Source organism: Somniosus microcephalus, chromosome 5, assembly GCF_052327205.1.
Source record: "Somniosus microcephalus isolate GS21.2 chromosome 5, FLI_Smic_1.0, whole genome shotgun sequence".
NCBI lineage: Eukaryota > Metazoa > Chordata > Chondrichthyes > Squaliformes > Somniosidae > Somniosus > Somniosus microcephalus.
Window position 1 is genome coordinate 260,135,053 of NC_140991.1, and position 19,433 is coordinate 260,154,485.

The 19,433-nt window shown below is 44.0% G+C and overlaps 1 protein-coding gene across 1 annotated transcript in view; it reads left to right on the forward strand.

Moving 5' to 3' along the window:
• LOC147117677 (F-actin-uncapping protein LRRC16A-like) overlaps window positions 1–19,433 on the forward strand; it is a 494,673-nt gene that overhangs the window by 374,349 nt on the left and 100,891 nt on the right. Inside the window, exons 24-26 of the mRNA XM_085989391.1 lie at window positions 2,914–3,042; window positions 4,932–5,060; window positions 12,837–13,012. Of these exons, the coding sequence (XP_085845517.1) occupies window positions 2,914–3,042; window positions 4,932–5,060; window positions 12,837–13,012 (434 nt within the window). The remainder of the gene's footprint in view (window positions 1–2,913; window positions 3,043–4,931; window positions 5,061–12,836; window positions 13,013–19,433) is intronic.

Below are 19,433 nucleotides of genomic sequence, written 5' to 3' on the forward strand. Positions count from 1 at the left end.
CAACTACAGGCCAGTCAGTTTAACCTCAGCAGTGGGGAAGCTTTTAGAAACAATAATTAGGCACAAAATTAACAGTCACTTGGACAAGTGTGGATTAATTAAGGAAAGCGAGCACGGATTTGTTAAAGGCAAATCAGATTTAACTAACTTGATTGAGTTTTTGGTGAGGTAACAGAGAGAGTTGATGAGGGCAAGGTGGGTGATGTGTTGTACATGGACTTCCAAAAGGCGTTTGATAAAGTGCCACTTAATCGGCTTGCCAGCAAAGTTGAAGGCCATGGAATAAAAGGGACAGTGGCAGCATGGATATGGAATTGGCTTAGTGACAGGAAACAGAGAGTAGCAGTGAACGGTTGTTTATCAGACTGGAGGAAGGCACACAGTGGTGTTCCCCAGGGGTTGGTACTAGGACCACTGCTTTTCTTAAAAATACAGTACTAATGACTTAGACTTGGGTGTACAGGGCACAATTTCAAAATTTACAGATGACACAAAACTTGGAAGTATAGTGAACAGTGAGGAGGATAGTGATAGACTTCAAAAGGACATAAACAGGCTGGAGGAATGGGCGGACAAGTGGCAGATGAAATTTAATACAGCAAAGTGCGAAGTGATATATTTTGGTAGGAAGAACGAGGAGAGGCAATATAAACTAAAGGGTACAATTCTAAAGGGGGTGCATGAACAGAGAGACCTGGGAGTATATGTGCACAAATTGTTGAAGGTGGCAGGGCAGGTTGAGAAAGTGGTTAAAAAAGCTTACGGGACCCTGAGCTGCATAAATAGAGGCATAGAGTACAAAAGCAAGGAAGTTATTATGAACCTTTATAGAACACTCTTCGCTCTCAACTGGAGTATTGTGTTCAGTTCTGGGCACCGCATTTTATGAAGGCTCGACGGGCCAAATGGCATCCTTCTGTGCTGTAACCATTCTATGATTCTAACTTATCTGTTGCTGAAACCCTCATCCATGCCTTTATCACCTCTAGACTTGACTATTCCAATGCACTCCTGGCCGGGCTCCCCAGTTCTACCCTTCATAAACTTGAGGTCATCCAAAACTCTGCCACCCGTATGCTAACTCACACCAAGTCCTGCTCACCCCTGTCCCCTGTGCTTGTTGACCTACATTGGCTCTCATTTAAGCAACGCCTCGATTTTAAAATTTTCATCTTTGTTTTAAAATCCCTCCATGGCCTCGCCATTCCTTATCTTGGTAATCTCCTCTAGCCCTATAATCCACCTAGACCTCTGCGCTCCACCTTTTCTGGCCTTTTGAAGATCCCCGATTATAAATGCTCCACCATTGGCGTTCGTTCTTTCAGCTGCCTGGGTCCTAAGCTCTGGAATTCCTTCCCTAAATCTCTCCGCTTCGCCACTTCTCTTTCCTCCTTTAAGATGATCTTTAAAACCTACCTCTTTGACCAAGCTTTTGGTCATCTGCCCTAACATATCCTTATATGGCTTGGTGTCAAATTCCTTTTTTGATAACACTCCTGTGAAGTACCTTGGGATGTTTTATTATGTTAAAGGCGCTAAATAAATATAAGTTGTTGATGGTGCCCTACAGGCAGTCAGACAGCATGGTGGTGATTGTGGAATTAACGTTTTATGTAGAGAGGTAGAGTCGGGTATTATTGGCATACATACAGAATTTTTGCGGGTAATGTCACTGAGGAACATTATGTAAAAAAAGAAATGATGGAGCCAACGATGGATCCTTCAGGCACACCGGATGCAAACTTGTAGTCAAAGAAGGAGAAGCCATTGGAGGAGATGAACTAACTTCATTGGTGACGAGCAGGAATGGAACTATGAGAGAATTGTGCCACACAGGTAGACCATAGTAGAGATAGGATGAAATGATCAATCATGTCAAAGGGTGTGGAGAGGTCAAGGAGGGATAACAAACCAGTCACATTGGGTGCATCCATTGCATCAGCTACAGGGATATCAGCAACACTGACTTTATCAAGATTTTGATTTGTTCTTCACGATAACATTAATGCTAATTTCACTTCAACACATGAAAACCAAACAGATGCTGTCAAAATTCCAACCTCATTACTAACCCTCCTGCAGAATTTAACCACGATGGTCTCAATGCTATAGGCATGGTAGAATCCGTACCGGAAGACCCAAGTAGCAACAGTTAGAGAGCTGGGCAGGAAGTTGAATGACATTGATGGATTTGAGGATCTTGGAGACAAAAGAGTGATTAGAACTGGGACAGTAGTTTGAAAGGATAGAGGAATTCAGGCCAGACATTTTAAGAACGCAGTTTTGAAAAGGGAATTGGGAGGGTTGATCTTCAGGAAAATGTAGTATTGGGCCAAGGAATGGTAATTGAGTGATGAGAGCTGGTGGGCAGGGAAGCGGGTGGTTCGGCAGGGAGTGATCATTGAAGAAGTTCAAACATTATTCCAAATTTTAAATAGGGGCATGATATTGATAGTTTTATCCATGCGTTTGTTAGCCAGTTACCACAAAAAGGATGAAAATGAACAGGCCGGCTGACACTCAACATCACTAAATGGAAAAGCTCTTGCAGCGTTTTCTTGTATTAGCCCTGCTGATGGTGTGGATTATGATATTATAAAGCATGCTATTCTCTGGGGTTATAATTTAACACAAGAATCATACAGGCAGAAATTTAAGAACTGAAGAACAAATCCAAATAGTACTTATAGAGAAATGGCGATTCAGTTCAAAGAAAGCTGGCTGGAAAGCAAAGGCATAACAGACTATGAAGGCCTTTGTCATTTAACTATAAGGGCCAAATAATTCCAGATGATTCAAGAATCTGGTTACTTGATCATGAGCATGAAACTCTGGGGCATGCTAGGCGCATGTGCTAGATGTTCTAAATGTAGTCTTTGCTTCTAGATTTGACGCTGCTGTTTCTATTAACAGATGATTGACCGGATGTGTGTAAAAGTGCAGGATCACCTCAACTCATTGAGAAATTCAGGTGTCGATGCTGTGCAAGAGGACGTGCGACTAGCTGAAAACTTTATGAGGGATGCCAAAAACTCCAAAACGGTGAGACCTGAAACTGTTTGACAATTAAATGTATATAAGGATTTATTTTACACTAAAAGTTTCATGAAGCATCCATTTATGATTCTTCATTCACGGATAATAATCTGAAACCAGTATAGGCAAAGTGTGGGAGTAAACACCTTTTTGGAACAAGCATATAATGTATTGCCAAATGCTGGGCTCACAATTTTCATATACCTTTGCTGTCACTAGAGCTGTGAACTTTAGGCATGGTGTACATGGACTTCCACAGGGCGTTTGATAAAGTGCCAGCAAAGTTGAAGCCCATGGACTAAAAGGGACAGTGGCAGCATAGATTTGAAATTGGTTAAGTGACAGGAAACAGAGAGTAGTGGTGAACGGTTGTTTATCGGACTGGATGAAGGTATACAGTGGTGTTCCCCAGGGGTCGGTACTAGGACCACTGTTTTTCTTGATATATATTAATGACTTGGACTTGGATGTACAGGGCACAATTTCAAAATTTTCAGATGACACAAAACTTGGAAGTATAGTGAACAGTGAGGAGGATAGTGATAGACTTCAAGAGCACATAGGCTGGTGGAATGGGCGAACACGTGGCAGATGAAATTTAACACAGAAAAGTGCAAAGCAATACATTTTGGTAGGAAGAATGAGAAGAGGCAATATAAACTAAAGGGTACAATTCTAAAGGGGGTGCAGGAACAGAGAGACCATGGGGCATATGTGCACAAATCGTTGAAGGTGGCAGGGTAGGTTGAGAAAGCAGTTAAAAAAGCATAAGGGATCCTGGACTTCATAAATAAAGGCATAGAGTACAAAAGCAAGGAAGTTATGATGAACCTTTATAAAACACGGATTCGGCCTCAATTTTGTGTGTGCATGGGATCCTGCCAGTTGGAAGTGCACAGGGGCAGAGAAATCTTTCTGGAGGCAACAGACACTACAATTAGTTGTGATAATAGAAATCATCTAGATTTAAAATGCCCTTTTAAATGCTCCATTTGCTGAAATGGAGAGCAGATAAAAAAGTAATTGAATGAGCATTGTCTAACTAAAAACACACACACAGATAGAAGGTATCAATGGGCTAAAGAGTAGGCAGAGTGTAGCAGTGACAAAAAGGGTTCCGGTGGAGGGTTAGTAATGAGGTTGGAATTTTGACAGCATCTGTTTGGTTTTCGTGTGTTGAAATGAATTTAGTATTACGATTATAGTGAAGGAAATCGAGATTGGACTGAATGCCCTTCCTCATCTCTATCTTGTGATCTTATGAAATTGAATAACTATGTTGTAGAAAACCAATAAAAATTTGAGTTGCTACAAAGGATTTAATTTGTATTTAGATTTTTTTTTGGTGAATTTTGCAATGCTGTAGGTGAGGATAACTGTGATGAAGAGTGACAGTATTGGGGTCTCTGTAGTCACAGATCATATAGGTCAGAGCCAGAGCTTCCTTCTGCTTTGCCTTGCCAATATGTCATCGTCTCTGCCTTAGTAAAACACCCTTGAGGCACGACTGGAGTGTTCTAATCATTCTTACCCCTGTTGTATAAGGCTTTAAAAAAGTTGTTTATTTTATGTGTTAATATGAGTATTGTTCAGTTATAGGCTGGAGCAAGCCCTTGCTAGAAGCACCTTTAGCTGTTACTCTATCCAGGTTAAGTACCTTCCCTGCAGTAAATGATAACAAATGCATAACAGAAAAAATATTTTGTAGTAAGTATTATTAACAATTTCAAGATCTCTGGACTATGTGAAGAAGTAGGCATTGTGATTTGTTAATGGATAGTCTGAAATTATGCTGGCTAATGGGGGGGGGGGGAGGGGGGTGTCAATATTGTCCATATGGTTAAAATGTGGATAACTCAGTATATTTTTCATAATGAAATGCCTTTTGCCTTTAGCTGTTGCCAAATCTTTATCACCTGCGAGGAGCTTCTTGGGCAGGAATCAGTAGCTCATCCAATCCCATTCAGGAAAAACTGGAATCCATGGCTGGAGAAGTCACTCGGGTCGTAGACGAACAGCTCAAGGTATCTGCTGTGTGATTGGAGTCTTAACCTGCCAGTTGTTACGATCATAAGTGTTTATGGAGTTGTGTCTTCACAAAGGAGGACACAAATAACCTCCCAGAGATGCCGGGGAACATAGGGTTTGATGAAAGGGAGGAACTGAAAGAAATCAGTATTTGTAGGGAAATGGTGTTAGGAAAATTGATGGGACTGAAGGCCGATAAATCCCCAGGGCCTGATGGTCTACATCCCAGGGTACTTAAGGAAGTGGCCCTAGAGATAGTAGATGCATTGCTGGTCATCTTCCAGAACTCGATAGACTCTGGAACAGTACCCATGGATTGGAGGGTAGCTAATGTTACCCCACTATTCAAAAAAGGTGGTAGGGAAAAAGCGGGGAATTATAGACCGGTAAGCCTGACATCGGTAGTGGGGAAAATGCTAGAGTCTATTATAAAAGATGTAATAGCAGAGCACTTGGAAAGCAGTGACAGGATCGGACAAAGTCAACATGGATTTACAAAAGGTAAATCATGCTTGACTAATCTACTGGAATTTTTTGAGGATGTAACTGGTAAAATAGATAAGGGAGAACCAGTGGATGTGGTGTATTTGGACTTTCAGAAGGCTTTCGATAAGGATCCGCATAAGAGATTAGCGTGCAAAATTAAGGCACATGGGATTGGGGGCAAGGTATTGACTTGGATAGAGAACTGGTTGGCGGACAGAAAGCAAAGAGTTGGAATAAACGGGTCGTTTTCCGAGTGGCAGGCAGTGACTAGTGGGGTACCGCAAGGATCGGTCCTAGGACCCCAGCTGTTCACAATATATATTAATGATCTGGACGAGGGAATTGGATGTAATATCTCCAAATTTGCAGACGACACAAAGCTGGGTGGGAGGGTAAGCTGTGAGGAGGATGTCGTGAAACTCCAGTACGATTTGGACAGGTTGGGTGATTGGGCAGAAACATGGCAAATGCACTATAATGTGGATAAATGTGAGGTTATCCACTTTGGTGGCAAAAACAGGAAGGCAGATTATTATTTGAATGGCAATAGATTGGGAGAAGGGGAAGTGCAAAGAGACCTGGGTGTTCTTGTGCACCAGTCGCTGAAGGTAAGCATGCAGGTGCAGCAGGCTGTTAAGAAGGCAAATGGTATGTTGGCCTTCGTAGCAAGAGGGTTCAAGTACAGGAACAAGAATGTCTTGCTACAGTTGTATAGGGCCTTGGTGAGACCACACCTTGAGTATTGTGTGCAGTTTTGGTCACCTTACCTGAGGAAGGACGTTCTTGCCATGGAGGGAGTGCAGCGAAGATTCACCAGGCTGATACCTGGGATGGCAGGAATGACGTATGAGGAGAGATTGTGTCGATTGGGCTTATACTCACTGGAGTTTAGAAGATTGAGAGGGGATCTCATCGAAACCTATAAAATTCTGTCAGGTCTGGACAGACTAGATGCAGGAAGGATGTTTCTGATGGCCGGGGAGTCCAGAACCAGGGGTCATAGTCTAAGGATAAGGGGTAAGCCATTTAGGACTGAAATGAGGAGGAATTTCTTCACCCAGAGAGTGGTGAACCTGTGGAATTCTCTGCCACAAGGGCGGTGGAGGCCAGTTCATTAAATATATTCAAGAAAGAGTTGGATATATTTCTTGAGGCTAAAGGGATCAAGGGATATGGGGAGAAAGCAGGGACAGGGTACTGAATTTGGATGATCAGCCATGATCTCATTGAATGGCGGAGCAGGCTCGAGGGGCCGAATGGCCTACTCCTGCTCCTATCTTCTATGTTTCTATGTGTCTCGTACTATGCAGTGTGATTTATGTGAATGCAAACTGCATACTCTAATTTAGATTTATGTTCGTCCAAGATATGCATTCAGCTGCAAGTAATTACAAGCCTGGCACATTTATTATTATGTAAGAAGTAGGAATTCCAATCAACACGGTGCTGCTTTTTATGCAAAGTGGCTATTCAGTGGAAACTGCAGTGTTTAGGATAAAATGTCACTAGATTACTCAAATTTAAAACTATTAATCTTTGTTTTCACCATTGTGCTTCTATGATGATACTGGAAGTTTTGCTGTGTTTCTGTGCCTCAGGAGTCATAGAATCTCAAAATCATTTTGGCCATTGATAGTGGCTGACTGAAGCAGGCAGGGTATTTGTCTTTTATTGACATAGGAATAACATCTGGGTCAGTTAAATTACGGGATGGAATTCTTCAATGTGGACCAAGTATTGCTGACATTCACTGTGCTACTGAATAAAGTGAATTGTGAGTAGTTTCTCTTGGCAAAGGATTCCATTTGTGTTAGTTGCTTGTTTAACGTGTTTCATCCAGTAACTGGGGACTTTCATATTCAGGGAAACTATAAAAGCACAGATCTTTTCCAGTTTTTGCAAAGTTTGATGTGATTTTAGAAAAATTTACTCCGATTAAATTTTTTAACTGTAATGTCACTGTGTGATTTAACAGTGTTTGATTCTGATCTGGTGTCAAATTCTCCAACTAATGTAAATCCAGTAACTCCCTCTTTTCACTTTTCTGAATATATTTCATCTGCATGAAGTATCAAAATGTGATTTGCGCCAGAATATCTGTTAGAGCACTTGTTTCCTTAACAAATCAGGTTTAATTTCTAACCTTCTAACAATTACTAGTTTTTTACTATACATGCCTTGCAGCATTTTCACACTGCTAACTTGGTAAGACTCCCCCCCTCGCACCATGGAAATCTCTGAGGCTGCGATATCCACAAGAGCAGGCAGTGGCTGTTTTTAGAGGAGAATATGGAACAGCTGACACATTGGGCTGGATTTTCATTGAAGAGGCGGGACTACAACTTTCGGGGTTGTAGTCCCGCCTCCATCGAGTTCTAGCCAACCCACGTGATTTTGACTTGATTGACCTTGTTGAGCCCGCCCAGCAGGCTCAGCAGGTCAATTAAGGGCCACCCGGCAACAGGTGACATCACAGATTGATATTTCATCTGTCAAGACCTTTTGACAGATGAAATATCAGCATTATTAGTGAACTCTAAATGTACTTGTTGAACAAATCTGAGAACAGCCACTATGTGAACTCTCATCCCCTAATATAACCACATTTTCTAAGCTGTTATGGGAGGTCCAACTCCCCTGTGCAGCTCTGACATCAGCATATGTAAGCCATGGGTGGCTTCCTTCTAGTAAAAAAAAAGCTGATCTTTTCAGCTGAAAGAGTTTGGACCATGCAGAGAAGATTTGATGTACATATTAAAATGCTAATGATCTTTAATTGATCAGGAATATCGAGAGTTCTTTTAGCTACAATTCCATCAGAGTTTGAATGTTTTCCTAAGTTATGCTGCTTCACTCATCTACCACCATTGCATTGCCCTATGTGATATAATATTGAGGAACAGCCAAATGGCAGCCAAGCGTGTTTGGTTAATTCTGGTTTTTCCTTCATCATGGGACGTAAAGATTGAAATGAAATTTCTGTAGTAAAAGTACTAATATGAAGTGAGATAGATGTTCTCACTTCATGGGAGAGTATAACCGAGAGTTGTTGCAACTTGAAAAATTATTTGGTATTGATGAATCTGATTAATTTAAGACCCTTGCAGCCTATCAGTTATCACCCTAATCCCCTACTAATCCTTTGGCATTGGTGGTCAACTAATTTGCAGGATAACTACCTCCTTGGTATAAGAATTTTTCCCACAGAGGAAGCTTTCATCTTCTGCAACAGAAAAATGAGAATTATATTGATTACTCTTTAGATTTGTGTGAGTTTCAGTAATATAGAGCAGTGCAAGGCACTGAATGTGAATGACAGAGTATAACAGAAGATGGCATGTTCTTGGACATTAAACAGTTAATAAAATAGTCCCAGTGTTGTCATTAGTAGCCAAGAGTTAGAGAAATTCCCTGCCTGCTTCCCTGTTAATCACTGGTTATTTCAAAGTATGTGTGCTGACTGGAAGGCTATCCTGAGAGGCAGAGAGATTGCAGTGGAGCATCGTGTCTTGAAGGCAGGCATCACAAGAACTCAAATGACATAGGTTCATCAATATGCTTCTCAGGATTTCGTTGTATATATGTTCAAACATATCAAACAATATCAAACTGACTGGCTGGGTGAAGCAAATGTGCAAAACTGAAGGCAACTGGGTTAACTGCCCTTGGATGTGAAATATTTGAGTAAAATAATTGTAGAAATTTAAAAGGGATTTACTGCAGTTTATTTGATTCATTGTAATTGGTGCAAGCTTCATCTAAAAAAAACACTCCTGAGATTAATAAATGACATCAATTACCAATTTGAAGAGTACTACTGGTCAGTTTGTAGTAAAAACACAAGGAAAATTGCTCCTTTGACAAAAATCCAGCTAAGATTAGCAAATTCAACAGACGAAAATACCAGAGTTCATTCAGTGTCTATCATCACACTACAGTAATATAGTGAATTGTATCTTGCCATGAGTAGCTGAAAATGAGAAGGGAAGTTCACCCAGAAAGTTTGTGAGGCTGTGGCCTCGCGTTCACTGGTCTTCCATGGAACCATTTAGATGCTCCCTTGCTGAACCAGCAAGTTTATCCTGTGAGTAGCTGAGCCACACAAACCAAGAAGGAAGAAAGACTTGCATTTATATCACACCTTTCACGACCTCAGGATGTGCTTAAGTGCTTTACAGCCATTAATCACTTTGTGAAGTGTAGTCACCATTGTAATGTAGAAAATGTGGCAGCCAATTTGTGTACACCAAAGTCCCACAAACAGTAAAGTGATAATGACTAGATGATCTGTTTTAGTCATGTTAGTTGAAGGATAAATATTGGCCAGGACACCAGGGAGAACTCCCGTGCTCTTCTTCGAAATAGCACCATGGAATCTTTTACGTCCACCTGAGAGGACAGACGGAGCCTCGGTTTAACGTCTCATCTGAAAGGTAGCACCTCCCGACAGTGCACAACCTTCTGACTCAGGCAAGAGTGCTGCCTCTGAGTCACGGCTGACACCTAGAAGGTTCTAGGTGGAATCCCCGGTCTGCGCTTAGTTGATCGTGGCTGGGATGACAGTAGGGACATTACAATTAATCTCTCTACCTTGTACTAGGGGGTCTGGGAACTCAGTTAGGCTTCCTACTCCTGATTTCTATCCTGTGATCCCTGCTGGAAGTGTCGCCATCTGGCAAGGGCAGTGTGGAGCTCAGCTGCAATGCCTTCCACACTCAAAATAGACTGTCAACACCGTGAACGTTCACGCATGTGAAATAATGGCTTCTCCTCTTGCACGCATGCCATTGCCTCTGCAGTCCCCCAAGAATTTAACCGTGGCCACTCCTTTTCTTAATCCACATGTTACCCTTGCTGACATCATCCACAGACATGGGGTCAACTTGCACTTGTACATTGATGACAACCAGCTCGACCTCGCCATCATTTCATCAACCCTATCACTGCCATTTTGTTGTCAGAGTCTTTGACCCCGATATTACTGCCTGGCCATTCAGAGCGGGGGAGGTCATGCGATATCGCGTGGGAAACCTGGAATTAATTTCAGCGCGTCTGCCTGTGGCATTTTAACGCAGCCACCTCATTAGAATATTACTTCCGGGTTTGGCGTTGAATGCGCAGCAGGGGGCGGAGTGCAGACCTGCATGATGCGCTCGCAGCTCAAGTATTTGAAGGACCAAACCAAAGATGGAGTTTGGAGGTTTTGCACAGAGGCTGCAATTGTAAAAGATGGACTCAGGACTTTCCAAGGCTGCGCCCTCGCTTGATGTACTGCTGGGGGCAATGAAGAGTCAGAGAGAGATACTCTTCCCCAGCATCGGGAGGAAGAAACCTGCTGCTGCCACAAAGAAGGCATGGCTTTCCTGCAATTCCATGTTTGAATCCCTCCAATCAGGTTTCCGCCTTTGCCACAGTACCAAAACGGCTCTCCTCAACGTCACAAATGACATCCTTTGTGACTGTGACAAAGGTAAACTATCCCTCCTTGTCCTTCTTGACTTGTCTGCAGCCTTTGACACGGTTGACCACTCCATCCTTCTCCAATGCCTCTCCACCGTCATCCAGCTGGGTGGGACTGCACTCGCCTGGTTCCATTCTAACCATAGCCAGAGAATCACCTGCAATGGCTTCTCTTCCGCTCCCGCATCGTTACCTCTGGTGTCCCCCAAGGATTTATCCTTGGCCCCCTCCTATTTCTCATCTACATGCTGCCCCTTGGTGACATCATCGGAAAACAGTGTCAGTTTCCACATGCACGCTGAGGACACCCAGCTCTACCTCACCACCACTTCTCTCGATCCCTCCACGGTGTCTAAATTGTCAGACTGCTTGTCCGACATCCAGTACTGGATGAGCAAAAATTTTCTCCAATTAAATATTGGGAAGACCGAAGCCATTGTTTTCAGTCCCCACCACAAACGCCATTCCCTGGCCACTGACTCCATCCCTCTCCCTAACATCTGACTGAGGCTGAACCACACTTCGCAACCTTGGTGTCATATTTGACCCTGAAATGAGCTTCTGACCACATATCCGCAGCATAACAAAGACCGTCTACTTCCACCTCTGTAACATCGCCCGTCTCCGCTCTGAAACCCTCATCCATGACTTTGTTACCTCTAGTCTTGACTATTCCAATGCACTCCTGGCTGGCTTCCCACATTCCACCCTACGTAAACCTGAGGTCATCCAACACTCGGCTGCCCGTGTCCTAACCTGCACCAAGTCCCGTTCGCCCATCACCACTGTGCTTGCTGACCTACATTGGTTCCCAGTTAAGCAGCACCTCAATTTCAAAATTCTCATCCTTGTTTTCAAATCCCTCCATGGCCTCACCCCTTCCTATCTCTGTAATCTCCTTCAGCCCCACAAACCCCCTTCTCTTTCCCACCCCCCCCCCCCCCCCCGAGATATCTGCACTTCTCTAATTCTGCCCTCTTGAGCATCCCTGATTATAATCGCTCAACCTTTGGTGGTCGTGCCTTCTGTTGCCTGGGCCCTAAGCTCTGGAATTCCCTCACTAAACCTCTCCGCCTCTCTACTTCTCTTTCCTCCTTTAAGACGCTCCTTAAAACCTACCTCTTTGACCAACCTTTTGGTCACCTGCCCTAATTTATCCTTATGTGGATCGGTGTCAAATTTGTTTTCTTAAAATATTCCTGTGCAGCGCCTTGGGATGTTTTACTACGTTAAAGGCGTTATATAAATACAAGTTGTTGTTGCTGTTGAGGTGGCCGAGGAGGTCAGCAGCAGGAACATTGTGCCACGCTCCTGGCTTCAATGCAGGAATCAGGTTAGGAAACATGAGTACAGTTGCATATTCACCTACATCCTCTGTGCACATCACTGCCCCTCCAAAGATTGTAATATGAAGCTGGTCAACAAATCTTTATCTCTGCTAATGACTTCAGAAATTTTACTAAAGAGTATTTGGAATTTTATATCTTCCCTAGTGTGCTGCTGAATCAGGTGATGGGTATGATTTCGTTTCAAAAAATTTGAGATAGTACAGGTTGTGTATTCTGCTGTTATTTGCTATTCATGGATTTCTTGAACTTCCCCTCACAAGGATATTGAGTCGATAATTGCTTAAATGATAAAGCATTGGGTTTCATCCCTTTACCATACAACTAATTCAGGCATGTACTTTAATAACTTGGTTCACCCCCCCCATTTTACCTTCTCCTTATGTAAATGTTATGTTGCTGTTTCCACAGTTGTCTACAGCTTTCATTAAAAAAAACTTTAAATCCTCCCCTTTTGAGATTTTTAACTTTGTTTTATAGACTATGTTGGAGTCCATGGTGGATGCAGCTGAGGGACTGTGCCCTCATGTGATGAAAAAAGCCCACCTGCGCCAGAATTTAATCAAGGCCAGCACCGAGAAGGTTTCCATCCCTCGGACTTTTGTCAAGAATGTTCTACTTGAGCAATCGGGCATCGATATTCTCAATAAAATTAGGTATTTTGATATTTGATTCTATTGTACATTGGTAGTAATGGTAGTTGTTAAATAATACAGTAGAAGTATGCTTGAATTTATATAACCAATTCAGACTTTAAAGTAAACTTAGGGCAAATTCATTCATTTTGAATTTAAGAATCTAGTCTCTGTGGTAGTACCACTGACTTTATTAGATAAGCTTTAACTTTATAGTCTTGAGCATTTTTACCAGTGGTTTGAACTTGCTAAGATTTAGACTGGCTTTACTAACAAGCTTGATGACTACCAGGATTGATTGTAGAAGTTGAAGTGTTGATACAAAGTGTCTGCTATCGCCAAATCATGTTGGCCACTATAATCCACGTGAGAGCTGCTTGGGCTGGATCTTTTGTCCTATGGGTACTCACCTCTGAGGCAATCACATAGGTTGGGTAGATTCTAAAATATGACATTAATGAGATAGAATCTAGAAAGATGGAACGGCTCAGAAGAAACAAATCCTTGGTGACAGATGGCATTTATACCAGTTTAAGAGAGACAAGAAATGTGTGAAGCGCTGACAGTCATTATGAGAGATTCACTGAATGCTGGAACATGTCACTGGATTGAAAAAAATCTAACATAATACCCATATTCAAAAGAGGTACTCAATCTAATCCAGGCAATTATAGACATATTAAATAACAGAAAATGCTGGAAATACTCAGCAGGTCAGGCTGTGTTTGTGGAGAGAGAAACAGAGTTAACGTTAAATAAAGAAATACAGAAACTTGAATTTATATAGCTGCTTTCATGTCCTTAGGCATCCCAAAGCACTTCACAGCCAGTGCCATACTTTTGAAGTGTTGTCACTGTTACAATGTAGGCAAACACAGCCAATTTTTGTGTACGGCAAGCTCCCACAAACAGCAATGAGCTAAGTAACCAGATAGTCAATTTTAGTGTTTGGTTGAGGAATAATGTTGGCCAGGATATCGGGTGAACTTCCTGCTTTTCTTCGGATCATTTCATGAGAAGGCAGACCGGGCCTTGGTTTAACATTTCATCCTAAAGATGGAACTTTCCTCAGTGCCAGCCTAGATTATATGCTTAAGTCTCTGGTGTAGGGCTTGAACCTACAACCTTAATTAAAGCAGCCACATGTTGGGGGTAATTTTAATCCCAAAGAATTGGGTGGGTTTGGGTCAGGTAAGAAGTTAAAATTTCAAAACCGACCCCAACCCGCCCACATCTGGTGTTAACGGAGGCGGCTTTGCGGGGGGTGGGGGGGAAGGGGCGGTGCGGCAGGGCAACCAATCTGCTCTCAGGAGGCGGGTTGGTCGGTAAAAGCTTTTAAGGCGGCTGCGTGCTGCCATTTTGACAGGCTTTTTATTTTTTACTCATTTTGACCGCGAGCTCTCTCTCTCCCCCCGACCGCGATCGATCTCTCTCTCTCCCCCGACCGCAATCGATCTCTCTTCCCCCGACCGCGATCAATCTCTCTCTCCCCCGACCGCGATCTCTCTCCCCCCGACCGCGATCTCTCTCTCTTCCCCCGACCGCGACCTCTCTCTCTTCACCCCCCGACCGCGATCTCTCTCTCTTCCCCCCCGACCGCGATCTCTCTCTCTTCACCCCCCGACCGCGATCTCTCTCTCTTCCCCCGACCACGATCTCTCTCTCTTCCCCCCCGACCGCGATCTCTCTCTCTTCCCCCGACCGCGATCTCTCTCTCTTCCCCCGACCGCGATCTCTCTCTCTTCCCCCGACCGCGATCTCTCTCTCTTCCCCCGACCGCGATCTCTCTCTCTCCCCCCGACCGCGATCTCTCTCTCTTCCCCCGACCGCGATCTCTCTCTCTTCCCCCGACCGCGATCTCTCTCTCTTCCCCCGACCGCGATCTCTCTCTCTTCCCCCGACCGCGATCTCTCTCTCTTCCCCCGACCGCGATCTCTCTCTCTTCCCCCGACCGCGATCTCTCTCTCTTCCCCCGACCGCGATCTCTCTCTCTTCCCCCGACCGCGATCTCTCTCTCTCCCCCCGACCGCGATCTCTCTCTCTTCCCCCGACCGCGATCTCTCTCTCTTCCCCCGACCGCGATCTCTCTCTCTTCCCCCGACCGCGATCTCTCTCTCTTCCCCCGACCGCGATCTCTCTCTCTTCCCCCGACCGCGATCTCTCTCTCTTCCCCCGACCGCGATCTCTCTCTCTCCCCCCGACCGCGATCTCTCTCTCTCCCCCCGACCGCGATCTCTCTCTCTCCCCCCGACCGCGATCTCTCTCTCTTCCCCCGACCGCGATCTCTCTCTCTCCCCCCGACCGCGATCTCTCTCTCTCCCCCCGACCGCGATCTCTCTCTCTCCCCCCGACCGCGATCTCTCTCTCTCCCCCCGACCGCGATCTCTCTCTCTTCCCCCCGACCGCGATCTCTCTCTCTTCCCCCCGACCGCGATCTCTCTCTCTCCCTCTCCCCCGACCGCGATCTCTCTCTCTTTCCCCCACCCCGCTCTCTCTCTCTCCCACCTCCGTCCGCGATCTCTCTCTCCCTCTCCCCCACCGCGATCTCTCTCTTGCCCCCACGCGATCTCTCTCTCCCACCCCCGTCCGCGATCTCTCTCTCCCTTTCCCCCCCGACCGCGATCTCTCTTTCTTCCCCCCACCGCGATCTCTCTTTCTTCCCCCCACCGCGATCTCTCTTTCTTCCCCCCCACCGCGATCTCGCTTTCTTCCCCCCACCGCGATCTCTCTCTCTCCCCCCAACCGCGATTTCTCTCCCCCGTCCACGATCTCTCTTCCCTCCCCATAATATTTCCCTCTCTGCATCTTGGCTGTGGCCTTGTGCCGCAAGCTTTCCCACTTGACAGCCAGCCTGACAATCAGGCTGGCTGTCGGGTGGGAAACCTGGTGAAAATATTTAAAATACAAACTGCCGTTAACTTCTGTACTTTAGGATTTTCTGTCCAGAATTCCTCCTTTTCCCCCCCACGCCCCCCACAGCCTCCTCTCTCACCCCCTCCCCGTAAATATCGGGGCCACTATTTTTGAAGTTGATACATGACCAACATCAATGGCTTTATTGAGGTGATGATGTATGTGAACTGTGGTAAACCTTATGTCATGACATATTTATTGGGACCTAGAAAATCCTTTCACAAAGTCTCTCAAGAAAATCTCCTATCTAAACTTAAAATAGTGGAAATTCAAGGTAAAAGCTGAAAATGGATAAGAATCTAGCTAAAAGATGGGAAACATTGGATTTTTGTACAGGAGAGATGACCTGATGGGGAAGGTGAAGAAATGAATGGAGTGCCTCAGGGATCAATAATGGGACTGTTACTGTTTCTAATTTGCATCAGTCAGCTGAATTAAAAACATAATGCAAAGTCTTCTAGTTCATAGATAATACCAAATTTGGGAGGGTGAAGGAAATTGAATCAGAGAAATAGCCAGGAAACTTTTTTTAAAAAGGAATTTGATAACACCTGTAAATGTGCAGAACAGTGGCAAGTAACAGTTAGTAGAGGTAAATGTAAGATACTGCACATTAGAAGGAAACATATTGGGTGATACGCGCACACTGTATAGTGTAGAGATAGCTAAAGGCTGGAATGATAAGTAGGCTCTTAATCGACTTGGCATGACTTCATAGTGAATTTTCCAATTGCATGCTCCCAGCCTCCGGGAGCACATATTGGGAGAGCACAAGCACATTTAACCCATGATTTCTGGGAGTGTGCAATCAGAAAATTGACCCTGAAATGTCAAGTCATTGAGGAGCAAGTCAATAAACTGAACTATGCTGAACTATATTGCTAAATCAGTAAAGCCAGAGTATCCTATGCTGCAGTCCAGACTGCATCTTGAATACTATGTCCAGTTTTGGCCACCAAGTCTCGAGAGCAAGATTCAAGCGCTGGAGCGGTTGCAGTCAGCCCGCATGAGGCTGATCTTCAACATGAAACGATTGAGCTGTGAGGAAAATCTGTAGGGAAATTGGAGTTCTTTAACCTTGAAAGAACATAACTGAGAGTGAACCTAAAAGATATACAAGATATTAAACAGTAAATTCAGAGCATTACTTCAATGTAAACCATAGCAGTAGGACAAGGGGCATAGGTTCAAACTAGTGAAACGCAAATTTAGAACTGATCGGGAAGAATATCTTCACAGAAAAAATCAACAATGCTTGGTTTCCTGATAGAAAGTTGGAGCCCTAGAATCATGGAATCGTACAGCACAGAAGGAGACCATTCGGCCCATCATGCCTGTGCCAGATCTTTGAAAGAGCTATCCTATTAGTCCCACTCCCTTGCTCTGTCCCCATAGCCCTGAATTATTTTTCCTTTTCAAGTATTAAATTCCCTTTTGAAAGTTACTATTCAATCTGCCTCCACCACCCTTTTAGACAGTGCATCCAGATCATCATAACTCGCTGCATAAAGAAAATTCTCCTCATATCTTCCCTCTGGTTCTTGTGCCAATTACCTTAAATCTGTGTCCTCTGATTACCGACCCAGTGGAAACAGTTTCTCCCTCTATACTCTATCAAAACACCTCATCATTTTGAACACCTCTATTAAATCTCCCCTTAACCTTTTCTGCTCTAAAGAGAACAATCCCAGGTTCTCCAGTCTCTCCACATAACTGAAGTCCCTCATCCCTGGCACTATTTTAGTAAATCACCTCTGCACCCTCTCCAAGGCCTTGACATTCTTCCTAAAGTGTGGTTAGAGGGGATTGCAAATGTTTCTCTTATACAGATGAGCTAAGATGGATGAATAGCCTTTCTCATTTGTATTTATCTTGTGAAATTCTAATCTTTTAAAAGCAATAGGGGCAAAATTGGGTGCTTTTGCACCTCCCATTAGGGGGCGCAAATGGCTTTGCGACCCGGCGCGGCGCTGACATCGACTCCCGCCATATTCGGTGAGAGTTTTGCGGTGGTGCTACGGTGTTGCGCCCCGATCTCTTTTGCCTGGAGATCGTGATGTCATCGCTGCGTGCATCGCCCCGGTAACGCACTGGACCCGAAATTGATTTCCGCCCGACAGCTGCAGGAGGCATGCATCGGGCGGCCGGCCGCTTCGGGGGCGATGATTAAAGGCGAGGTGGCTGAATTAAGTAAAAAAAAACTTACCTTGTTGCAGTTTTTTTCGTGGGTTCCTGACCACGATCGATCAGCCCGGCGCTCTGCTTGAGTGCCGGGCTGATCGCACGGGATCGCGGCTGCCTTGGTGGTTCAGGTAGGTACTTTTTAAATTGTAGAGCCTGCAGCGATGGCCCTTCCCTTTAAGGGAGGGAAGGAGCCTTTGAACGCAGCAGCGCTGCACGGCCCAGTGTGCAGCGCTGCTGAAGTCTCCGCCCCGCCTGCTACCGATTGCACTCCAAGAAGGAAGTGGAGCGTTTCATTTAGTGCTCCACTTCCTTCCTGGAGTGCAAAACTGAATTTTTTTAAAGTTTAGAAACATTAGCACCTGGCGCTAATTTTCTCAACTTTTAAAAGTTAGCGCCCCAAACGGGGCGATAGTGAATTTTTCCCCCAGTGTGTTTGGATTAAATGGCCCTTTCTTGCATTATTTTCGTTCCCCCTCTCCCTTTGGAAAGCACCAGGTCTCACATTGTCATTTAGGGGTTAGGGTATGAACGGGTCACATCATTCTGTATTGTTGTATGTAGATGCTTCAAGCCAGCACACTGCTGCATTATCTTGTTGAAGTTTTTCTTTCTTCTTTTTCTGATCTCGTTTACATAGTCATTAAATATCCATGTGGAATAGTTTATGATTTGGGAAGTGTAATAGATTTGATTTAAAAGGAAAACTTTGAAGTGCATGATTGTAATGAATTGTTATTCTTCAATATTTGTTTAACAGATTGAAATACAGTCCTTTCCAAGTTTGAAGCGTTGATACAGAGGCTGCGCTTACTTATAGCACTGAGGTTTTGGATTTTATTTGGCAATAAGGGGGGTGATTGTTTTTGAAAAAGGATGAGCAAAGTGAATAATAGCCATCAGCTCATATAACGATCTCTACATTGGTATTAACAGTTGAACAGTTCAAAGCGATAAGAAAGCAATTGCACAAAATAAAGTTCATGTTTTGCATAATTCTACAAAGCCTCTACTGAACTGTGCAGTTTTTATTATTAGATTTTTTTTAAGTCCATTTAATATTACTATGGCTGTGATTTCAAAATGCATAATATAACCACCTTTTTATATCATTAAAAAAAAATAGTAGACTTTGTATTTTTTTAAAAAGAGGCAAATGAGTTACATTTCTTTGCTTGCACTTTGAGGATTGAATTAAAGATTTACCCGCTGGTAGCTAAAGGGCCCAAAGTGAAATCTATTTGGGTGATGTCACCCAGTTCCTAGTACAAAGCTCCTTATAATTTCACTCTGAATTGATCAGACTTGATGTGGGAAGTGAAAATGCTTTGCTGGTGCAGTAGAAGAT